The following is a 23,213-nucleotide window of genomic DNA, read 5'->3' on the forward strand; positions in this document are numbered from 1 at the left end:
GGGAGAGAGAAACAGGTAAGGAGCATGTGCTGATTACAGCGTGTTTTCTGCACCCACCACACGATGAACCACCCGGATTGAGACCCAGAGTAAGAAGGAAACTAAGCCAAGAAGGTGCTCAAGTCAACCCCAAGACTACAGGTGGTGTGAAAAACTATTTGCCCCCTTCCTGATTTCTTATTATTTTGCATGTTTGTCACACAAAATGTTTCTGCTCATCAAACACATTTAACCATTAGTCAAATACAACACAAGTAAACACAAAATGCAGTTTTTGAATGATGGTTTTTATTATTTAGGGAGAAAAAAAAATCCAAACCTATATGGCCCTGTGTGAAAAGTAATTGCCCCCTGAACCTAATAACTGGTTGGGCCACCCTTAGCAGCAATAACTGCAATCAAGCGTTTGTGATAACTTGCAATGAGTCTTTTACAGCGCTCTGGAGGAATTTTGGCCCACTCATCTTTGCAGAACTGTTGTAATTCAGCTTTATTTGAGGGTTTTCTAGCATGAACCGCCTTTTTAAGGTCATGCCATAGCATCTCAATTGGATTCAGGTCAGGACTTTGACTAGGACACTCCAAAGTCTTCATTTTGTTTTTCTTCAGCCATTCAGAGGTGGATTTGCTGGTGTGTTTTGGGTCATTGTCCTGTTGCAGCACCCAAGATCGCTTCAGCTTGAGTTGACGAACAGATGGCGGACATTCTCCTTCAGGATTTTTTGGTAGACAGTAGAATTCATGGTTCCATCTATCACAGCAAGCCTTCCAGGTCCTGAAGCAGCAAAACAACCCCAGACCATCACACTACCACCACCATATTTTACTGTTGCTATGATGTTCTTTTTCTGAAATGCTGTGTTCCTTTTACGCCAGATGTAACGGGACATTACTCTTCCAAAAAGTTCAACTTTTGTCTCATTAGTCCACAAGGTATTTTCCCAAAAGTCTTGGCAATCATTGAGATGTTTCTTAGCAAAATTGAGACAAGCCCTAATGTTCTTTTTGCTTAACAGTGGTTTGCGTCTTGGAAATCTGCCATGCAGGCCGTTTTTGCCCAGTCTCTTTCTTATGGTGGAGTCGTGAACACTGACCTTAATTGAGTCAAGTGAGGCCTGCAGTTCTTTAGACGTTGTCCTGGGGTCTTTTGTGACCTCTTGGATGCGTCGCTCTGCGCTCTTGGGGTAATTTTGGTTGGCCGGCCACTCCTGGGAAGGTTCACCACTGTTCCATGTTTTTGCCATTTGTGGATAATGGCTCTCACTGTGGTTCGCTGGAGTCCCAAAGCTTTAGAAATGGCTTTATAACCTTTACCAGACTGATAGATCTCAATTACTTCTGTTCTCATTTGTTCCTGAATTTCTTTGGATCTTGGCATGATGTCTAGCTTTTGAGGTGCTTTTGGTCTACTTCTCTGTGTCAGGCAGCTCCTATTTAAGTGATTTCTTGATTGAAACAGGTGTAGCAGTAATCAGGCCTGGGGGTGGCTACAGAAATTGAACTCAGGTGTGATACACCACAGTTAGGTTATTTTTTAACAAGGGGCAATTACTTTTTCACACAGGGCCATGTAGGTTTGGATTTTTTCTCCCTAAATAATAAAAACCATCATTTAAAAACTGCATTTTGTGTTTACTTGTGTTATATTTGACTAATGGTTAAATGTGTTTGATGATCAGAAACATTTTGTGTGACAAACATGCAAAATAATAAGAAATCAGGAAGGGGGCAAATAGTTTTTCACACCACTGTATTTTTGTCTATACAGAGTGCACACCAAAACCCTAGTTAGAAAGTACTGTTGTTAAACACTGAGCACTTAGAAAGTTAGTTAGTAAGGTCAACACTTAGGCAATGATTGTTTCCCGATTCTGGTTTATAAACTGTCACCCTAATGATGCCACCCAATGTGACTGTCTAGGACATGCCCCAGGCAACTGTGCAACATGCTGGGGCAATGGAAACACAAAACGACACAGAACGATTCCCAAAAAAAAAAGACAACAGTTTTCAAAACCCATATTTTAAATCTACTAGCGGGTTGGGTAATGGATGGATGAATATTTAATAATGCATTGAAACTGCCCTGGATAATATTACAAAAAGTATGCAATTACATAAAAAATGTACAAGAGTTTGATCATAAAAATGTTTTTGTTGCATCTGACATTATTGCATGTGCATCATAAATGATGGCAATGCGCCTTATCTGGCATTATAGCTGATCGATTAACAAAGTAAATGAAATCTTCATGAATGCATAGAGTTAGAGAAATTATATTTTAGTGACAGGACCTTATTACAGAATTATTTATAAAGTTTTAAATTTCATTTTCTTTTGTTGGTGGCTTCTAAAATGTGTTTCTGTCTCCTTTGGTGTTTACTTTTTTCCGATTTATCTTTTGCCTTTTGAATATCATTTCAGTGTTTTCAGGAAAATGCAACTAGAAATCCAGAAAGCATCACTCTATTTTAGGGGATCCGCCTTTGATAAAAGGATGAGATTAAGAAAAGTCAAAATATTTTGTGCCACTGGCTGAAACTGGAGACACAAAATCAAACCTGAGTGCCCCCAGCCAGGTCTAGGTTTGAATGTGTCTGCCAATTCTATATTGGTCCATTAAGAGTGAGGGCTTCTGTTCAAGTTCAAGCTGAAGTTTCTTCTCGGGTGTACTGCACTCGCATTCTGCCTAGAGTTGGTAATTATTTCACACCCTAAACATTTAGGAATGGCTCTGCTAATTGCTTAAAAAAGTGGGTCATTACAGAAATGTATGCATTGCCCCCAGAAGTCACGTTGGATGACGTCATCAGTGTGACAGTTTATAGTAATTTTTGTGGATGGTTATAGAGTAAATACTGTGTGAGAATTTTCTAAACGATTTTCTGGCAAATGAGATAACATGCCATTCTTTTGACTTTGAATGTTTGATTTCCTTTTTTGGCTTGATAAAAGATTGGTATGATTCCTAGTTTTGTTTGTGACTTTGTTCTCATTTCGCGGTCCATTTTTTGCAATTATAGCTTGTCTTTAAACGCATACATGCCTATATTACACAATTATGACATTTTTATTTAGCATGGCATCTGGAGATAGCCATGTGTTGAACGTTGGTTAGGTGTGCAAAGTAAGAATTTTACTGTACTCTGTTTACACAATATGACTACCACCAAAACTGCTATTCCTGTTCTTTTCAACTTACTTTAAAGCATACAGACGTGGACAAATTTGTTAGTGCCCTTACAACTCATTGAAAATCTACTGCAGGCCTCCAGAAAGGTGATCAGGTGAAAAACAATTGTCCATTGTAAACCTGCATGCCTTTGCTATGTTGTTGAGTGTGAAAACAGATCAAGTATTGCTTATTTTACAAAGATATTGTAAAATGGCCTGGACACACTGGTCGGCAGCCCAAGAAAGGATCCTAAATAACTGGATTTGAGGGATTTTTCAGTCTTGCCGTTTCCTTAAATTAGTATCCACATGTCTTCAATCATAATCAGTCTTTCGTCCTATTTAAATGGAGAAAAGTCATCACTAGGCTGTTTGGTATCATTGTGTGTCCCACACTGAACATGGACCAGAGAAAGCAGAGTGTCTCAGGAGATCAGAATGAAAATTACAAACAAGCATGTTAAAATCAAAGGCTAGAGGACCAACTCCAAGCTGCTTGATGTTCCTGTGACAACAGTTGCAAATATTATATAGAAGTTTAAGGTCCATGGAACTGTAGCCATCCTTGCTGGACATGGCTGAAAGAGGAAAGTCGACTCCAGAATGAGAAGAAGGATAGTGGGAATGGTAGACACAAAGCCAAAGAGAAGCTGAACTCAAGTGTCTGATTGCACTATCTATTGTGTTTTGAATGGAAGAGGACCCAGGACGACTCTACTGTTAAATGAAAAACATAAAAAAGCCAGACTGGGATTTGTTAAAATGCATATTTGACAAGCCACAATGCTTCTGGGAGAATGCCCTTTGGAAAGATGAGGCCAAACTGGTGCTTTTTGGTAAGTCACATTAGTTGTAGATGAAAAAATGAAGCTTTCAAAGGAAAGAACGTCATACCTACTGTGAAATATGGAGGGGGCTCAGTTATGTTTTGAGGCTGCTTGCTGCGTATGGCATGGGGTGCCTTGAGCAAGTGTAGGGAACAAGGAAATCTCAAGACTATCTCAAGACCTTAATGACATTCTGGAGCAAAACGTACTGCATAGTGTCAGAAAGCTCTGTTCGAGTCACAGCATGGATCCTCCAACAGGATAATGACCCAAAACACACAGCTAAAAACACCCAAGAATGGCTAAGAACAAAACATTGGACTATTCTGAAGTGGCCTTCTAGGAGTCCTGATCTGAATCCTATCAAATACTATGGAAATAACTGAAAAATGGAGTCTGGAGAAGGCTCCCTTCAAATCTGACACAGCTAGAGCAGTTTGTTCAGAAACAGTGGGCCAAAATATCTATGGACAGGTGCACAAGTCTCATTGAGAGCTACAGGAATTGTGCATTTGAATTGATTGCCTCTAAAGGTTGGTTAATGGTCAACCATTTTTGTCCATGCCAATTTCATTTCTGCTATTATTTGAAACATTTTGTTGAATCAAAACTTGGCACCAATTACTTTTGTTAGTTTCAAGTTATTTCAGAGACAATTGTGGGATCTTCTTTATTATCGGAGGGGTACACATTTGTCCATGTCCGCGTCTATGCACATGCCTGGGGAGCATAATAGCACATTGATTGTCACAACTTCCTAACAGATCTTTTGCCTTGGATTCAAATCTCATGCCCAGTCATTGTCTGTATGGGGTTTGCACATTCAGCTTGAGTCTTTGTGTGTTTTCCACTTCTATTCCCAAAGATGTACAGATTAAATAAACTGGCAACTGTAAATTGGATCTTTGTGAAATAGACCAAGTAATGGACTGACTAAGGCCATCCATCCATCCATCATCCAAGCTTCTACATCCTAACCACAGGGTCACGGGGGGGTCTGCCGGAGCCAATCCCAGCCAACACAGGGCACAAGGTAGAAATCAAACCCCGGGCTGGGCGCCAGCCCACCGCAGGGCACACACACACACACACACACACCAGGGACAATTTAGGATCACCAATGCACCTAACCTGCAAGTCTTTGGATTGTGGGAGGAAACCCACGCAGACACGGGGAGAACATGCAAACTCCACGCAGGGAGGACGCGGCAAGCGAACCCGGGTCTCCTAACTGCGAGGCTGCAGCGCTACCACTGCATCACTCCGTATTAGTGGGCACATGCAGCTTCAAGTATCGCATTCAATTACTGAATCCATTTATATTCTGAGTATCTTCAATCCAAGGTCTCAGGGTTGCCCATCCTGGCATCATCACTAGTGAGGTTGGGACATCAGTCTATCACTACTCACACCAGGTAAGTTCATAGTCGTCATTCTATCTGGATATTGCAGGAAACTAGATTGCCCAGAGAAAAATCCTCCCAGACACTTAATATCATATTCGATATAATTTAAATTTTTTTTTTCATTTTACATACCGCAAGCTAAATCTGCTCACTCCCGTGTACGGAATTATTAGCAATATTCTTAAAACTTTTAATTAGAAAAACTTGGAAATGTTTTTGAAATTAAAAAAATAGGTATGCTGTCCATAAATTCCAAAAAAAAAACCATGAGATAATAACATAGATTATATTGTTTTCTTTTTGGAGACCAATGTAGCATGACCAACTATTTTTGTCAAGACTTAAAAATGAAGCACAAAGCACATGTGCTCAGAAGGGGAGCCGCACGTGAAGAATAGCTTTCTAACTTACAGTAGCAACCTTTGTGTAAGAAACTATTGTGCCCCATAACTTGCCAACCAGGAATGCTGGCTGACGCATGCCCAACAATATATCTGCAAAGGGGCACTGAGTATTAACAAAGGAAATTCAGACATCCTGGCTAATGACGAAAGAGGGAGGGAAAGGATGTGTCACAGAAGGCAGGGGAATAGGACATGAAGGGAAGTGTGTATCAAACTGGTATTGAGCTGTTTTAGTCACAGTGTGGCATTGCACTATTCTATAATTAGAAACCAGAGTGCCAGGTTAGAAACGTGAAAAGTCAACCACAGCTGGATGAACAGGTTATACTGTTGCATGAATAGGCATCAATTTCAAATGTACAGTATATATGTGTAACATAGCAACTGATTTCCACATTACATATTAACACAAGAAACTGAAATGTATATATATATAATTTATTATATAATTTATATAAAAAATAAAAACACATGAGACTTTGAAAATAAAAACAAAAGCAAAATGTAAGGCTTGCTAGTCGCTCTGGGAACTCAAAACATGAGCCATTCCTTCACAGCAACTAGCGACATATGTGTTTAGCTTGGCACTTTTAGAAATGTTCATATTTTAAAAGGAGTGTTTCAGTGCTAAGGTTTCCTGCCTGGCACTAACAACGAGCTCACACCAAACTCTTATTTTTTTTTTTTTTCTTTCTCAGGCCCCTCGTGTGCCGTCATCAAAAATAATAATAATTTGAACAAATGGATTGGAACAAAAGTGGCCCAGACTTAATGAAAATGAGCTCAGTACAAAAAGGAGGCTGCATGTACTCATTCCACATTGAATCACACACTTGTCACACATATGCTTTGAATGCCATTGAATCTTCATCACAACAAAATAAAATTAAAAAAAAAAAAGAGGCCAGCCTCATTTGCACATCAAACAATTAGCATACAGCAGGTCTTTTTAAAACTGTAAACTCATATGAAAATAATAATATTGGTGAAGGTGTCCAATAATGGACCTAGAAGAGCAACCCGCACTTTAAATGAACCAGTGAAGACGTTAACAGCAAATAGAAGCAATTTTTGATAATGTCGAAACAAAACAAAACAAGAAACACTGGCACTCTACAATTTGGACGAAACATTTTGTGAGAATGACTTCCAAATAATGATGGGTCATTGGTTCAGACAAACACAGAAATACACTTGAAATTAGCAAACAGCTAAACACTGGGCATGTTTTTCTTACAAAAAAAAAAATCACTCATAAATCACTGCAGGCGATTATCACTCTGGCTATATGTGTATAAAAATCAGTAGACTGCTGGGACAGGATGTACTCAGGCGAGCAGGACACAAACTGCTCACTGTTACTTTGGTGGCTTTAAATGCAGTTGTTCTCCATGGACATTAGCAGGTGCTGCTCAGAGTCTAAAATTTGATTTCTTCAGGACTAAAACCAGCATAAAGCGTGTTGTACTTTTTTCTGCTTGCAATTCTCTGTACCTCTACTCACATACAAACACAAGTATGTGCAGTATATAAACCAACACAGAGATTTGTCTATTTACATACTAAAATGACACACACATGTATTTATACACGCATTAGGCTTGTGTGCACTATGCTCGCTTTCTTCCAAACAAAAATACACACACATGTACACCTTATGTACACACAATATTGACGCACATAAAATATGTACATATACTTATACAGTATAGGTATACTCTAAATTCATAGCAGAAGAGTTATCAGGATGGGAAGCATGCTTTTGCCATACCTTGCTAGAAAAAATATTTTGCATTGCGTGTTATAACATACATGTGCGTGTGTAAATGGTTTTCCTATATTGCATCACACATATAAAAACAATGTAGATCGGCGCATTTAAAAAAAAAAAAAAAGCATCATTTTTTGTGTTTGTGGCTTATATGGTCCACCCCTGAAGCATCTTCGGCAAGGAAAAAAATATTAACATTACAGTGAAAATGTAGGCAATTACACTTTTAAATCCTGCCATCAATCCAAGTACTAAAAATGTGCAGGATGATTTGTTTCAAGACAAAAATCTGTATGTTTTCTGTGTATGGAAATAAAAGCCATCTCAGTTGAAACCAATGGGGTGTATTAATCTACAACAGTAAAACGGGTCTCCTATTCATGTTAAGATAGCAGTCAGCTCTCAGTGTGGAAGACTGTGTGTGCAAGAGACTCACGGCTACACTTTTCCAGCAACCCACCCCAAAAGATACAGTATTACAGGGTCAGGGTACTATTAGGATGAAGACAGCATCAGACATCTGGAGATGAAAAGCCCTGACAGCCAATGTGCTCCCTTCCTCCATTGAGAATACGCACGATCAAAAGTGACAGGAATGGGAGACACAGCTTGGGCATTTGAGATTCTTACTGGATGCGCAACGGTCCATCTCATACTAATTAAAGTGAAAAAGAGGATGGATCATCTACAGGGCCCTGCTTTACGTTCTTAAAAACAGGTTTGCCCAATACAAGTGAGGGAGGAATGAATTATCCAAATGTTTCTAAAGGAGTTAAGTTACAAAGAATAAAATACAAAATCACCAAAGCACCTGCATCCTTGCACCTTGCAAAGCTGAGACCTGGAATTCATTCAGATGGAAAATTATCAGAGTTGATTGTAACTATGATTTAACATATAGTGAATTGATAAAAAATTGTTCATATTGTGAATTTATCACTTGTTTTAAATGGAAAAAGTCATAACTGTAGTTTTTGGAAACTGGTGGTGTTCAGATGCTTAGAATACGACATGAATGTTTTATTTTAAAGCGGCTTTCTAATAATACCATGTAAGAAATCCAGTTATCTGTTTCTTTGCTTAAAGCTGCCATAAATGAGACAAAAACACATACACAGAGAATACTGCAGTTGAAAACAGTCCATCAGTCTGACAGAAATGCACATCATATAAATTAGAAACTTGTCTGCGTCATTTTTGAACAATCCCTGCCTTAGTGGATGGAGTGTTCATATGGAGCTATGAAGGTATTTACCGTCTGGCGGTTTAGTTTTTTAAATAAAGCAAATATGACTCTTTAAGCTCATTCACTTTAAAACATTAAAATATGGCTACACCATGACGACTTATTGCCCGTTTTCTGAGGCACATGAATCCCTCTATGCATTTTAACTTCCTCGGAGAAGTTATTCCAGTGTTAACTTGCATTTTATCACCAAGATTCCAGTTTGTTATTCCATATTTTACCAGTGTTGATGCTACTCGTCCCCCCATATTTTGCACACTCACACCAAAATGTCAAAATCTTTGCAAACAATAAAGCTGAAGTCCTCATTAAAAGATGTGCAATCACAAAATGGCAAGCCTTGCCAAGGTATCATCATACACCTATACATGGTGAATTGACTTCTGGGGTCACCATATATTTTCAGACTTGTATGTCGATTTCCCAAGGAAACACGTAGCAGCTTTTTCAGTAGAAGATTTTAAAGGGAGAGTAAAGACATAATCAGAGGGAAGTTCCGCAAGGAATCCTGGCCCTCCCTTTGACCTTGGGAGGTAGGAGATAGTTAATGTCTTTATTCGCTTAAGTGTTTGATAGCGATCGATTTAAGACATTTTAGCTTGTTTCCACAATATGCTACTGCTCTTAGAGGGAGAGCATTAACAGTGCTTGTGCTCCGTGTTCAAACTCCAAATTGAAACAGTAGGAGCTCTTATGTCTTTAGCATTGCTGCCGATACTTCAGATCCTGACCACGTGTGACTTTAATATCCTGTAACGGTATCCAAAGTAAGAAGATGGTCTTCAAAGTCATCCTTTTGAATGATGTTTGCACCGTTGCCAGGAAATGACTGGACACTCAAAATGTGCCAACATTTGGCCCAGCTGCACAAAAACGATGGAATGAACAAAAAGCTGGCAGTTTAGGATGATGTTTGCAACTGCAATGGCTGCTGATATGTATCTCTGCAAAACATGCTGCTTCTTGCCTTTGAGGCAGTTCTAAAGCCCATCTTGTATTCTGATGAGCAAGTTAAGAAAAGAGTGTGCATGCATGTCAGGCTTGGGACAGCTACTCAGTGAAACAAGAACAGAATGTGGACTTCTGATTTATTTCAGGGTGCCGCCCTGGTTCATGCATGATCGTCTGATCTGATCTCAAGTCATGGTCCTATCAGGATTGGCTAGGGTGGGCATGTTCAATTTAAACTGTTGCTCTTTGTGTATCTGCTGGTGTGATTAGAGAAATGCTGCCCTTTGTGGAGACAGCAGATTATGGATTCTGCTGGTAAACATGGAAAAAACAATTCTGTGTAAAGAAAGCTACACTTTGATTCTGCTGGTGTGTGCGTGTTGTGTACCTGTGTCTAATTTGAAATGATAGCTCCACGTGAGGAAGTATAAAAAGAGAAGGACAGTGCCTGCCGTCTGCTGGCTTGTGCGCACTCTCTTGTCTGTTTGGTGAATACTGCTTTTAAATGTGAGGTGTGCATTGAAATTTATTGTGTATATACACGTGCGCATGCATGCTGTTTAACATAGGTGTGCTCGTCAGCATGTGATAAACTAGGTTAGGTCCATGGCATTTCTCCTTCCGTCCTTGTTGTCACAGTATGACTAGTTCAGTAGTCGCTGACAGGAGCCAAATCTGGCACCAGATTGACCGTGATATTGGTGTACAGAGCTTTCCGCGTCACCTGGGGTGTGTACTTCAAGTTGTTGAGGCCATCTACATTCTGTCTCTCCTTGGAATGCCGCAGGAGATTGTACCTAAAACAAAGAAAAAGTGGAAGATATGCATTAAATCAAACATCATTGCACACTGGTTAGTTCACAAACCACAGTAAACAAATATGCCCTTTTTCTGAAAAAGATAAATGGCAACATCAATAAACACCCTCGAGAGTTAGCAAAATGCCATTCAGTACAAAAGCAATGTGTGGCCCTGAATATGTCACTTAAACTACCTGGACCACAAGTGTAAATGTTTCTGAATATTGCAGTGTATCCTCACCTTATGAGCTGCATTGATTATGTGCAGGTATCACCCAAAAATACTAAATAATAATATTACAAGAGGCCTGGCAAGAAAAAATTGTAATATCATAAAGTTGTTTCTGAATTAAAGCAAAGGTATTCCTCAACAAAGACTAGCGCATGCCACTTTGAACATTTCCACCATTCGAGACGATTATGACCACAAAGTGGTCTGTGACTACTCTTAGGCTTATACAGGCGGTAAATCTAGTAGCCTAGGGACTGGACGAAAAAGACAGTAACAAGAAGAGAACCTTTTAATTCCTAATAATACCAAGCAAGGTGCGTTCACATCGAAAGAAACAATAAATAAAAGGTGCGTTCACATCGAAAGAAACTATAAATAAAAGGTGCGTTTACATCGAAAGAAACTATACGTAAATTAATGGTAACATGTACAATTAATGCCTTAAAAACTTCTGTGACTACATTTTTAACGCAACCCCTAAATGTATTACTTTCATCCAGTCAATGACTGTGCTTCACACCTAATGAAACAGCAGGAAGAGAATCCAGGACTATTAGTAGCACTTGATCGTTTCCAGTGTAGTTTGTTGAATATGGTCTTCATTCACACACACCAGTAGTGTTGCCACTTGTCTCATGTAATGTGGGATCGGCCAATATTTGAACATAAAATGCAGTGTACCATATTAAATAGGTAAGGGAAACAATTTGATCCATATTTTTGTACATATCATGTCATATATACAGTACATAAGAACAATTAAAATCAAACTAGTTATACAAGCGGAATGAATAACTTACATTTTTGTTTCATGTTAACGGTGTAGATGGTAAGCACTGCATGCTGAGTGAGATTGCTGAAATCAGCATCATTCTCCTACCATTATGCGGTGTTCACATTTTGAGGGCAAAACAAAAAGTAACATGGTGCAGTATAGTGGAACATCCAGAACAAGATGGTACACATAGTGATGTCCCTGCCGATGAATAAGCTGCCTTAAAAGCTTTTTCGGTTGCCCATGGAGGGATATCTGGCCTGAAGCAGCATGGTGCAGGTGCTACCCATGACCGAGCAGCTAAACAGCAGATGACAGAGTGGAGTCGCTCCATTTTTTATGCCTCACTTATCCTTCCTCCAAAGCAGACATGGTTTGTTGTTGCTTAATAATTGTATGGGGTCTACTATAGCCAACATTAAAACCTACATTAGCCTATATACTACTGTAGAACCAATAAAACTAACCAATAATCACTGCAAATTGATCAGGCTAATATTTCCATCTATTTGGGGTGAAAGTTAAGATAGTCTAACTTATTTCACAATTCATAATTGATGCATTCTTTGACAAGCCTATGAAAAAGTAATTTCTGATAAGGAAGCACTGGAATCACAGGGTAGAAGTGCCCTTTCATCAGATTGGCCTAACTCAGCTGTGGAATAGCCAGTAGTGGACAGGCGTCTTGTTGGACGAGTTTTCCAGGACTGCATCTGGCTTGTCTAACTCCTTTTAATCCGTCTGACTGTGGTCCTACAAGTAGTTGATGGACAGATGTTTTTTTTTTTAATTTCTGTTGATTAGTTTCTACATTTTTGATGAATTTGAACAAATCTATATCCTCATATGAGACAGTTCTGCATTTAGTGAGTGTTGTAATTTATTCTTGCATTTTGCCTTGTAGTTTGTACTATTGTATTGTACTTGTGAAGTAGCAGTAATAGATTGGCCATCTGGCTCTGTCAAGTGGATTACTTGTGTTCTGATTTGTGTGTTGAATTCACCCCATTTTTTAAAATCTTTTGCACATCCAACCTACCTGAAAGGGGGCCTCCCTCTGAATTGCTTTTTCCAAGATTTCTTACATTATTTTCCCTGAGAATTAGTTTTTTCTTGACTTCTTAGGGAGTCAAGGCTGAGGAGCTGTCAAAATACTGGGCCTGTTAAACCCCACTGAGGCGTTCCTTGCGCGATTTTGTAGAAAATATATATGCCTGAAGTATAATAATATGCCTGATTAATATGCACTTCATTTCATTAAAAATGAGAATTATTTGAAAAATCACTAATAAGTTTTAATAAAATAAATTAACTTTTTTAATCAACCAAATTGTTTGACTATTGCTAAATTTGACGAGCAATTGTCTTTGTCATGTCTCAGTGTATTGGGGATCCCTGATACCAGGCAGGCTTGGCCTACAGTATATTTTGTACAATGTTTCCACTTTAAAAACAAATGATGTTCTATACTATTTGAAACTAGAACTAGAAAAAAATCAAATACTCAGATGATCTGTTCAAAACATTTTTAAAATATGGCAGGATCTAATCAATAACATTTTAGAATAAGCTTCTACTGTATATTGGGGAAAAAGACATACTTCCTTCTTTGCTGCTTTTATAGACTTGATCTGGTTGTTGGCTTTCCTCTCCTGCTCTGGTGTGGGGGTTGAATTTTGGTTTGTTAACTTTGACTTGATTGTTATATGGAATGTTATTTGCTTCAAATTAAAATCAATAAAAATACATACAAAAAAAAAATGAAAACATAAGCAAATGAATAAATCCCAGCCAAGTGACTGTCAGTGTTTAGTCTGTACTTTCTCCCTGTGTCGATCTGACCCATTGCAAATGTGAGCCCCTTCCAGGGTTGCTTCTTGCCTTAGGTCCACTGTTGTAGGGGTAAGTTTAAGTCTCCTTGTGATATGGAATTTATTAGATTCACTTATATGTTCACTGAAATAATATTCTGTGCAAAATTATTTGTTATATTTGTAGTGGATTTATTTAAACATTACTTTGGTGATGTTCTCGTATTACAATTTTGTAGTTGTGTTTTTTAAGGGGCTGCCACTTTTATATGATTGTTTTCATGAGTGCCCCCATTTTGTGCATCGAGTTGTTAAAATGCTGCACAGCTGCTAGCAGAGTTGAGGGTAAAGTGTTAAAAGTAACTTGCATTGTGTTGTCAGATTACTTTTCAAATAACACGTAACATAATGCAATGCTTATGATCTTGAAGTAAAATTACCTGTGTTACTTAAAAACAACAGATATGCATTACTATGGAAGATTATTCCAGCCACTCAAAAAATACTGCATTATTTTGCAGAATTGTGGTCCTTTATTGCAAAAACTTTGCCGGCTACTGTTACTCTAGCTGTCTGGTGGCAGCAAATGAGGAAGAGGATAATTAAAGGAAATGAACAAAAGTTAATCATATATTTGCTGAGGTGTAAATTTAATCTGCCCAGTTTAGGGTCACAGGAAGCCAGTGAACACTGCAGTAGCATTGGGTGTAAGGCAAGTAGTCAATGGGCTTTAGCAGCCGGGTGACTTGACCGAAGTGCTCTCTACCTGCTGTGTCTGCGCCTTCCCTTTACTGTTCAGAGGGCTGCTTTTTATAGCTGGGTTCTCCTATCCCCTCAGACAGGCCTCAGCCACCTGAACAACATATCCCTTTCAGGTCCGAACCCAGGGGGGCTGCAGTATTTATAAAACACGACAAAATAATCCAATTTGGCTCTGTTTCTGGTCAGTTTTATTAAGGTTCATGGGTTTATGATTTATTAACAAATGCTGGCCAGTGAAATGTCCAGGGTTTCATACAAAAGAAGAAAGTACAAAAAGTAACACTGTTTGTACTGTGTTATCTTCTTATATAACACGTTACCGTGGCTGTTCATTTGTCTGTCCAGAATTTTAAATCACCTGTAGCTCGCAAACCGTTTGACCTGAAATGTGGTACACATATACTACGTCACGTCTACTGTCCGTTTTCGGGGTGATGATTGACCTCCAAAGATATTCCTCTTTTTATTTTATTTTATTGTAGAATCAACTCTCGACAGTGGCGCCGTTCTCATCCTTACCTCTTCATATCATTTTTTGAGGCAGATTGAAGACTTAAGTGCCAGCTTAAGTGAATAATTAAGCAAAATTTACTAAGTAATTGCAACACAAACATTGACTTAATCAGTTTAAAGCTGCTCAACAAGTGCATCAACCTCTGAGCAAACAAATGCTAAACATACAGAGAAAGAATATGAAAACTCAAGTCAAGTGTATTCACTGCACGTTATCGTGCAGTCTGCTGTTACTGGTATTTTATAATAAGAAACTAACATTTTTAGTTACTGTTTTTAACTTTCTCGTATACAAAGTATGGGGAAAGTATTGTAATTGAAAGTATTGTAATTGTCCAAAAATTAAATTTTGAGATTTTGAAGAATTTCAACGTTTTAGACTTCCCTGAGTCCGAAAATATCATTTTTGGAATTATGTTTTTGCGTCTGTGTGGATGTAAACACGATAACTTGAGTATGCTTTCACTTAGGTCAACAAAATTTTGCATACAATTATTAGGAACAAAACGCAGATTTCTACCAACTTTTGGGCTACTTCCGTTAAGTAGAAGTAGTACTTTACCTTTTATAATGCAGCTGCAAAGTCAGATTTATTCAACTTTACTTTTATAATAATTGTTCAATATATTATTAATTTGATTTGTTGTTGATGGTTATTTAATGTACATAATATAAAAATATAATCATTGCCTTGCGGTTTACTGCTCAAATATTCATTCCCATATCTGAGTATACAAGAAAGTCTAGGGAAGACCACTCCTGATTTTTTGCGTAACGAGTAATGTAACTTAGTTGCTAGTTATGTGATTCATGTCCCACGTGACCTGGCGCATTACGGCAGCCAAGAAATGACAGATGGCTATGCACAAAGGATATGTCTAGCCCTTTACATAAGAAGGGAAGATTCAAAAAACCAAAACAAGTAATCAGATTGTTAGAGAAAGACTTCGCTTAGCCTACTTTTGGTCTAGTTTCTGATTTTGGATAATGTCTTGGTGTTTTTGCAAATCATTTTTAGTATATCAAACTTGGCTACATGGGACTATTCTCATGTCTCATTCTAAAAACATGACTAGCATCTCAGCCACTTCAATCTCACCAAATAAAAATCACAATACCATGCCTCTGAACTTGATTATGTGGGTTTGATAATAGACATGGGCTTCTTTTTTGCCTAGTACTTCAGCATTAAGTTTTAAAATGTTATTTAATATATTGAGGCCACTTAGGACCCAAGTCCAAATCCTGGCCTGGAAACTGTCCTAATGGAGTTTACACATTCTCCAAATGAGTTTCTCCTCAAGCTCTCCAGTTTCCTCCCATATTCCACAGATTCACAATTTAGGTGAGTATTTGACATGGTGTTTAGTGAGCACAAAAAACGGGCAAGATATTCCCTGACTTTCTTAGAAGACTGATAAAGGATGTGAAAATGCAGGTGTACACAATGGCTTCCCAGCAGGGATGGACCAAAGATGCTGGGAGACGAGTAGGATGGAAAGACAAGGTGAGACAACCTGGCAGGGCTACATACTCCTATGCTATGTGGCAGAGCCCTTGGGTGATGCTACTTGTGCGGACACCCACAAGGCATGCCGGGAAGTGGAGTCCCATAGGGCAGCCAATGTCCCTTACTGGTCACAACGCAAACAGACAGACAGACAGACAGATAGATAGAACAAGTGAGAGTGTGTGTGTATCTGGGTGAATAAACCCTGTGAGGAATTAGCATCCTGTCTAGTGTCAGATCCTGCGTACATTGGATGCTGTCATAATAGGCTCCAACTGCACTTAAATTGAAATAGTAGGTACTGAAAATAAACACATGAATGAGCACTGAAACTAATGGATGTTGCACAAAAAAAGTAGCAAACAAATGACAGAGTACACACTGACATGATCTTTGTGACACATTGTCTGTTGTGACAACTGCTGCATCAGTGTATGTGGATTTCTTCCCAGACGATTCTCAATGCCATCAACAACATCTAGTGTACAGACAGAAGGGGTTTCTTAGTTTCAGTGGAAAGCTCACAGATCAGTAGTACAGTACTTCCCTTTTTCATCAAATGCTGAACTGTGTGTTTCACAGAACAACGCGTAACAGATATCATTCAGTTGTGGAATACATAGCTCCACAACTGAAATTGAATATCTTTTTTCCAGCACACACACAAATAACAGAATCAAAAAAGTTAAATAAAACATGAATGGGGATTTCCAGCTTACTTCACTCGACTACGTTTGCTGCCGCTAAAAACAGGGTGGTGCTCTTTACTGTGTATAGAGGAACTCCTTTAGGTGCACTCGCCTCTGTAGTATTCATTGGAAACAGCAGCATAGTAATAAAATCCTCACTGGGAGTCTGTAATGTTTAGAAGGACAGACTAAAAGGCACACAGCAGATACAATATAGGAAGTTTCATTCCTGAAGATTCACAGAGAAAAGGAATTTTTGAATTTTATTCAATTATCCACAAAAAGATTAATCTACTGAAATTTGCATTAAAAATCTAATGTTTCTAGATTTTATACGTATTTAAAACTTTGTAAAAAAAAATTACAATGTCAGACACATGGACATTTTGAAATTTAATACAGGAACAAACAAACAGGCACATTGTCTTTTTACTTTCTATTTAATTTTGACAGTGCATGTTTTGAAGTCTTCAGTACAAATCTACTATTACATAAAGGGCACCTGAGTGAACAAATAGCCCAAAAAAAAAAAATAATAATACAACTTTTCTTATTAACCTGTTTACTCTCACAGGGAGACACTTTGGAATTGTCGAAAAAATCCACAAATTATTGTGGAAATAAACCTAATTAACACATGGGGGGGAGAAAACTGGAGTTCTGTAGGAAAAGACACCAAGACAGTGCGTAGGGTGAGGTGACAAGGCGATCGTCACAAGCAGCACTTAGGTCACACTGGCATTTTCACACAAGAGCATTTATTTTAACAAAATCCAGTATATTAGTAACACATGTACAAACCATAAGAGTTTCATACATATCAAGTGCCCAATTTCTATACTGCCTTTAAAAAATGTAAGAAATGAAATTTCAATTTAAAAGTTTCAAATATTGCTGAATTGCAATGCACAATGCTTTGCCACACTGTGAGCATCCCAGTATCAAAATGGTGTAAGCGCATTTCAAAGCTTCATGTCAGTAACTGATAATGGTGTTCATTTCCATGATTATTCACATAATATATTGTGGATATGTTGAATGGAATGTTATTCAGGTGTTAGTTGCTCTTAAATGTCTCCTGAGTTAGCAATGTGTGCATTTAGTTAGAAATGGCAGGTACCTTTAAATTAACTAGTGGGGCAGAGATTTGAAATTTCCAGGGAATTTAGAGAAGCATGTCGGATTAGTTAAACAGTTGAGTTTCATTTAGCTTTCAATTTTACCATCACAAACAATATAAAAATATATATCTAAGTCAAAAAGAAACCAGGAGGAATTTGTACATTTCTATTGTTTTTGATGTTTACTGTGTGTTTTATTGATTGAAGGCAATCCTTTATTTGACCCCTACTCTCTTTTCTGTTTCTTTTTCCGGTTTCTTTGTGGTGGTCTGCGCCACCACCACCTACTCAAAGCTTCATGATGCTCAAACAATGATGGATGGATTAAAAGGCAGAAGTCTACGTGACCATCATCATCATCATCAAGCCCTTCTGTGAGAATCCTAAATCCAAAGAGGACTGTTTCATTTATGTTAGGTAGAATGCCCAGAGGGGACTGGGCGGTCTCATGGTCTGGAATCCCTACAGATTTTATTTTTTCTCCAGCCGTCTGAAGTTTTTTTGTTTTTTCTGTCCCCCCTGGCCATTGAACCTTACTCTTATTCGATGTTAATGTTGATTTATTTTGTTTTATAATTGTGTTTTTCATTTTTCTATTCTTTAAAATGTAAAGCACTTTGAGCTACTGTTTGTATGAAAATGTGCTATATAAAAAATAAAATAAATGTTGTTGTTGTTTCACAATTTGTCCATACATATTTATTATTTTCCCATTATTGCAATGATGTACTATATTGTAGTATGCACCTAAAATCTGGAATAGCTTGCCAATAGGAATTCACCAGACTAACACAGTGGAGCACTTTAAAAAACTGCTGAAAACACATTACTTTAACATGGCTTTCTCATAGCTTCATCTTAGTTTAATCCTGATGCTCTGTATATTCAATTAATTATCATGATTATTCATGGTGGCTCCAAAATCCATACTAGCCCCTACTTTCTCTTCTGTTCTTTTTCCGGTTTTCTGGGGTGGCGACCTGCGCCACCACCACCTGATCAAAGCACCATGCTGTACATCCACCATACATTGATGGATTAAAGGCCAGAAGTCCACATGGCCGTCATCATCAAGTCCTTCCATGAGAGTCCTGAATACAATGAGGACTGATTGAGGTCATTTATGTTAGGTAGAATGCCTAGAGGGGGCTGGGTGGTCTCGTGGCCTGGAACCCCTGCAGATTTTTTTTCTCCAGCCGTCTGGAGTTTTTTTTGTTTTTTCTGTCCTCCCTGGCCATCGGACCTTACTTTTACTCTATGTTAATTAGTGTTCCCTTATTTTAATTCTTATTTATTTTGTCTTTTTTCTCTTTCTTCATCGTGTAAAGCACTTTGAGCTGTGTTATTTGTATGAAAATATGCTATATAAATAAATGTTGTTGTTGTTGTTGTTATTGTGAACCCTGTGTGGCCATGCTTATTGTATGTAAATTAAGTTTATTTACTTACGCGTAGTACTGATATATGGGGGTGCTGATGTGGGGTTTGCTATGCCTCAGGTGGCTTTATTTAACATGCCGGCCCTGACCCACTGTGCCTGCATGTTGCCCATAAGTTTATATTAAATATAAATTCAGGATTCAAATACAGGCTTTGTTACCACTTGCCAGTTCAGAACAGGTTATCCACCTGAAGTTAAAGCATGATCAGGTTTGGTCAGTACTTGGATGGGAGACCATCTAGGAACAGCTTGGGTGCTGTTGGAAGAGGTGTTGGTGAAGGCAGCATGGAGTGTTCACAATGCTGTCTCTGTATGGATCCCAATGCCCCAGTGCAGTGATGGGAAAACTGTTCTGTAAATAGAGTGCGACGTTTGGATGAGACATAAAACCAAGGTCCTGACTCTCCATAATGATCCTGAAACATCCCTGGACATCTTTCAAAAAGAGTAGGGTTAATCCTGATTGTCCTTGCTAAAGTGTCCAATATAGCTTCATCCATCCTGGCTATGTGTGATGAGTGTACTGCCACAATGTGGCTGCTGTCGCGTCATCTAGTGTGGAAGAATAATTTGAGGGTAACACAGCATTCATCTTAAAGAAACAGCATAAGGGGTTTATTAATGTCGGAAAAACAGATAAAGGTCAAGTGAAAAACAAAATGTACACTGAAATATAAGGATTGGTTTAAGAAAAATACTGAGATGGTCAAGTAAATAAAGAATGCACCAGAAGAAAATGTGATGTAATATACAAAATGTACTGAAGGATGACTAAAAGACGACTAAGAAATCAGCAGATGTCCTATAAACAAGAATGGACAGTTGTTATATGCACAGAAATTTCAAGGGTGGTGGCGCAACTCAAAGATATAAGAAAAACCAAAATATTAGACTTTTATTGTATATAAATCATTTGGGTGTAAACCAATGAACCAACCAGAGTAAAATGTATGCATTGATAGACGCTGCATGAAAAATTCAGTAGTTTATAAAATGAACTTCTAGTCTTTGTTTCTCTGACCGTTCTGGCCAAGCTGTAACAGACTGCTTTTGAAGAATGCTTCCTCTAAGAGATTTTTCAGAGGAGTAAATAAAAGATACAATGAACAGCTTTTCTCCTACCTGGTAACTGATTTGTCCTGTAAGGGGACGTTAATTTCTTTAATAACATGTTAAATTTCTACCATACCAGGTGGCTGCTGCACATTGGTAGTTGTTGATGTGGTTCCTCTTTGTCTAAGTAAAGTGCTTTGAGTAGCAGAGAACACTGCTATAAAAATGTAATTTACCTTCATTATTACACGAGTAAAGCAATCCGGTATTCTCTCACTCGCAAAAGATATGACTTGTGACTCTAAATTGGCATAGTAAATTTTAGTTAAATGTGGGTATATAAGTGAGTGTGCCCCATGAATGACAGGCATCCCATCCAGGGATTGCTAGCAGAATAAGAAAGCACCCCCAATACCCAATAAGCATGTTTTAAAATGTGAAAAGTCAGTTAAAAATGAAGGCTGTATAAAAAGAGGAATGAGGAAGAGGTCTTTTAGGTAAGGGAAATATGTTTTACAGTAACTCGAGTAAAACCTGAAAGTGTCATCCTGTTCCGCCTGAGCTTCGGGGGAAACGGCAAAAATAGAAAAAAAGACTTTCCTGAAACAGGTTTAAAACTAGGAGCTTAATAGGAAGAAAAAATACTGAATAATGAAATAAATAAAAAAATGTAGCTTTTTTTTTTTGGCTTAATCAATGTAAGATGTACAATTTTACTCACCTTCCAAGAAATTGTACTTCACCTCGATGGTGATGAGGGATGGATTTATATTTTCCTATGTCACCTTCTGGTCGACTCACAGTGTATCCACCATACTGCACTCTGCATAGATGATACACAACAGTACTTCAGTGCATAATATGTTTCTGTTGATTTATTTAATAGTGAATAAAATGGTTACAGGAATTGAGTGAACACATCACTAGCTTTCATGTTGAAACTTCATCAAACAATATTTATTTATAAAATATACTACCTTGGGTCTCCTATAACTCACTTAACTCAAATCGATCACTGTTCCTGAACAAGAGAAAAATGCATGATTTACCTGTTCCAGAGATCATCGTCTTCTCCACCCCAGCCCCAGAATGCATTAGGGAAGCCATTGATTTTCTGGAACTGATCCGCTGTAAGGCCACTGACACCACCAAAGAACTCTGTGTATGGCAGCCTAAAAACACAAAGAAGAAGTGAGAGAGAGCTAAAATAAACAAAATAACAGGTGTAGACATTATGTATTTAGAAATGATGCCTGAGGGATAAAGAAAGAAATGTAAACTGTACTTGACAAGCAGAACTTTGAATGCTAGGCATAAGCCGGCACTGGCAAAGCCTCATTCCCTCACAGGGCGGACTCACACTTCCATACTCAGTCACAGTATAAGTGGCCAATTTACAGTGTGGTACACCCCTGCACTCTATATTTAGGGGGAGCAGCCCTGGATGGTGCAATACCTCCACCTGAATAGATGACCACCCCCCTGGGTTGAAGCGGTGCCTCGGTTTCCCGCAGGGCTCCATGGGAATTGGGTGCAGCCCCGTTGGGTCCCACAGGCACCACCAGGGGCTGCTGCAGCTGGGACTCCTGAGCTCGTATGGGCATCGTATTCGCCACACCTGGAAGTGCCGCTGGAACTCGGCGATCAACCACCTGGAGCTTCCGGGTGGACTATAAAAGGGCACAGCAACCACCACTCAAGGAGCCAGAATCAGGAGGAGGAGGACGAGGTTGCCTGGGAGGAGTGGTGGAGGAAGAAAAATAGTGCTTTGCTTGGTGTTTACTTGGTATTTGTGCTTGGGACTGTGTTGGGCCTGTGGGGATTACGGGGAAGATGTGTCCCACAGGTGAAGAAAAATAAATATTTATTTTACGTGTGCCTATATAGTGCACAACAGACAACTGGAACTGACATAATACTAAAAATGAATGAGTCGAAAAAATTAAGAGAACCCTGTAGAATAAAATTTAAAACACGTTGTGCTATCATTTTTAATTACAATGATAAGATGTAATTAAGTTGCACCATCTTATTATAGAACTATAAGTAATCCTTTAAGTGATAGAAATCACATAAACTGCAGTTGAGAGGGCTGACTTCAGATCAGAGCCCAGCAGGAGTACGAGGTGTGGCAGAAAAGTAATGAGACTGATTTTTTATTTACCAAAGTTTCTATTTTTTTCAAACATCAATGTTATCCCCTTCAAAGTAGTTCCCTTGGGCAGCTACACACCGATGGAGACGTTGTTCCCACTGTTGGTAGCAGCGCTGGAAGTCTTCAACGGTATGGTCTTCAGCATGTCCGTTACACTCTTTTGGATGTTTTCTAAAGTCCGAAATGGCGTCCTTTGAGGACATTTTCAGTTTAGGAAAAAGGAAAAAGTCACACGGACTGAGGTCAGGTGAATAAGGGGGCTGGGGAACCACAGGAATGCCTTTTGAGGTCAAAAATCCTGTTATGGAGAGGGCAGTTTTTCGGCACCATTTTGGCACAGACCTTTCACATGTGCAAATGTTCAGTCAAAATTTGATGAATGGTAAATCTGTTCAAATTTAATTGTTCACTCAACATTCTTAATGTTAAACGACAGTCTGATCTCACAAGAGTGTTCACACGTTCGATGTTTTCATTGGTTTTCGAAGTTGAAGTCCTCCCTGAACAGTGTTCATCTTCAACGTGTTTTCTGCCTTCCAAAAATGATTTGTGCCAGCAAAAAACTTGAGCT

At 38.6% G+C, this 23,213-nt stretch overlaps 1 protein-coding gene across 1 annotated transcript in view; it reads right to left on the bottom strand.

Annotated features, from left to right (window-relative positions):
* Positions 1-6,487: 6,487 nt before the first annotated feature.
* Positions 6,488-23,213, bottom strand: part of b4galt5 (UDP-Gal:betaGlcNAc beta 1,4- galactosyltransferase, polypeptide 5) — a 122,423-nt gene continuing 105,697 nt past the window's right edge. Inside the window, exons 7-9 of the mRNA XM_039735027.1 lie at positions 21,537-21,659; positions 21,209-21,310; positions 6,488-10,577 (exon numbers count right to left, since the gene is read on the bottom strand). Of these exons, the coding sequence (XP_039590961.1) occupies positions 10,430-10,577; positions 21,209-21,310; positions 21,537-21,659 (373 nt within the window). The 3' untranslated portion in view covers positions 6,488-10,429. The remainder of the gene's footprint in view (positions 10,578-21,208; positions 21,311-21,536; positions 21,660-23,213) is intronic.

Source organism: Polypterus senegalus, chromosome 14 (genome assembly GCF_016835505.1).
Source record: "Polypterus senegalus isolate Bchr_013 chromosome 14, ASM1683550v1, whole genome shotgun sequence".
NCBI classification, from domain to species: domain Eukaryota; kingdom Metazoa; phylum Chordata; class Cladistia; order Polypteriformes; family Polypteridae; genus Polypterus; species Polypterus senegalus.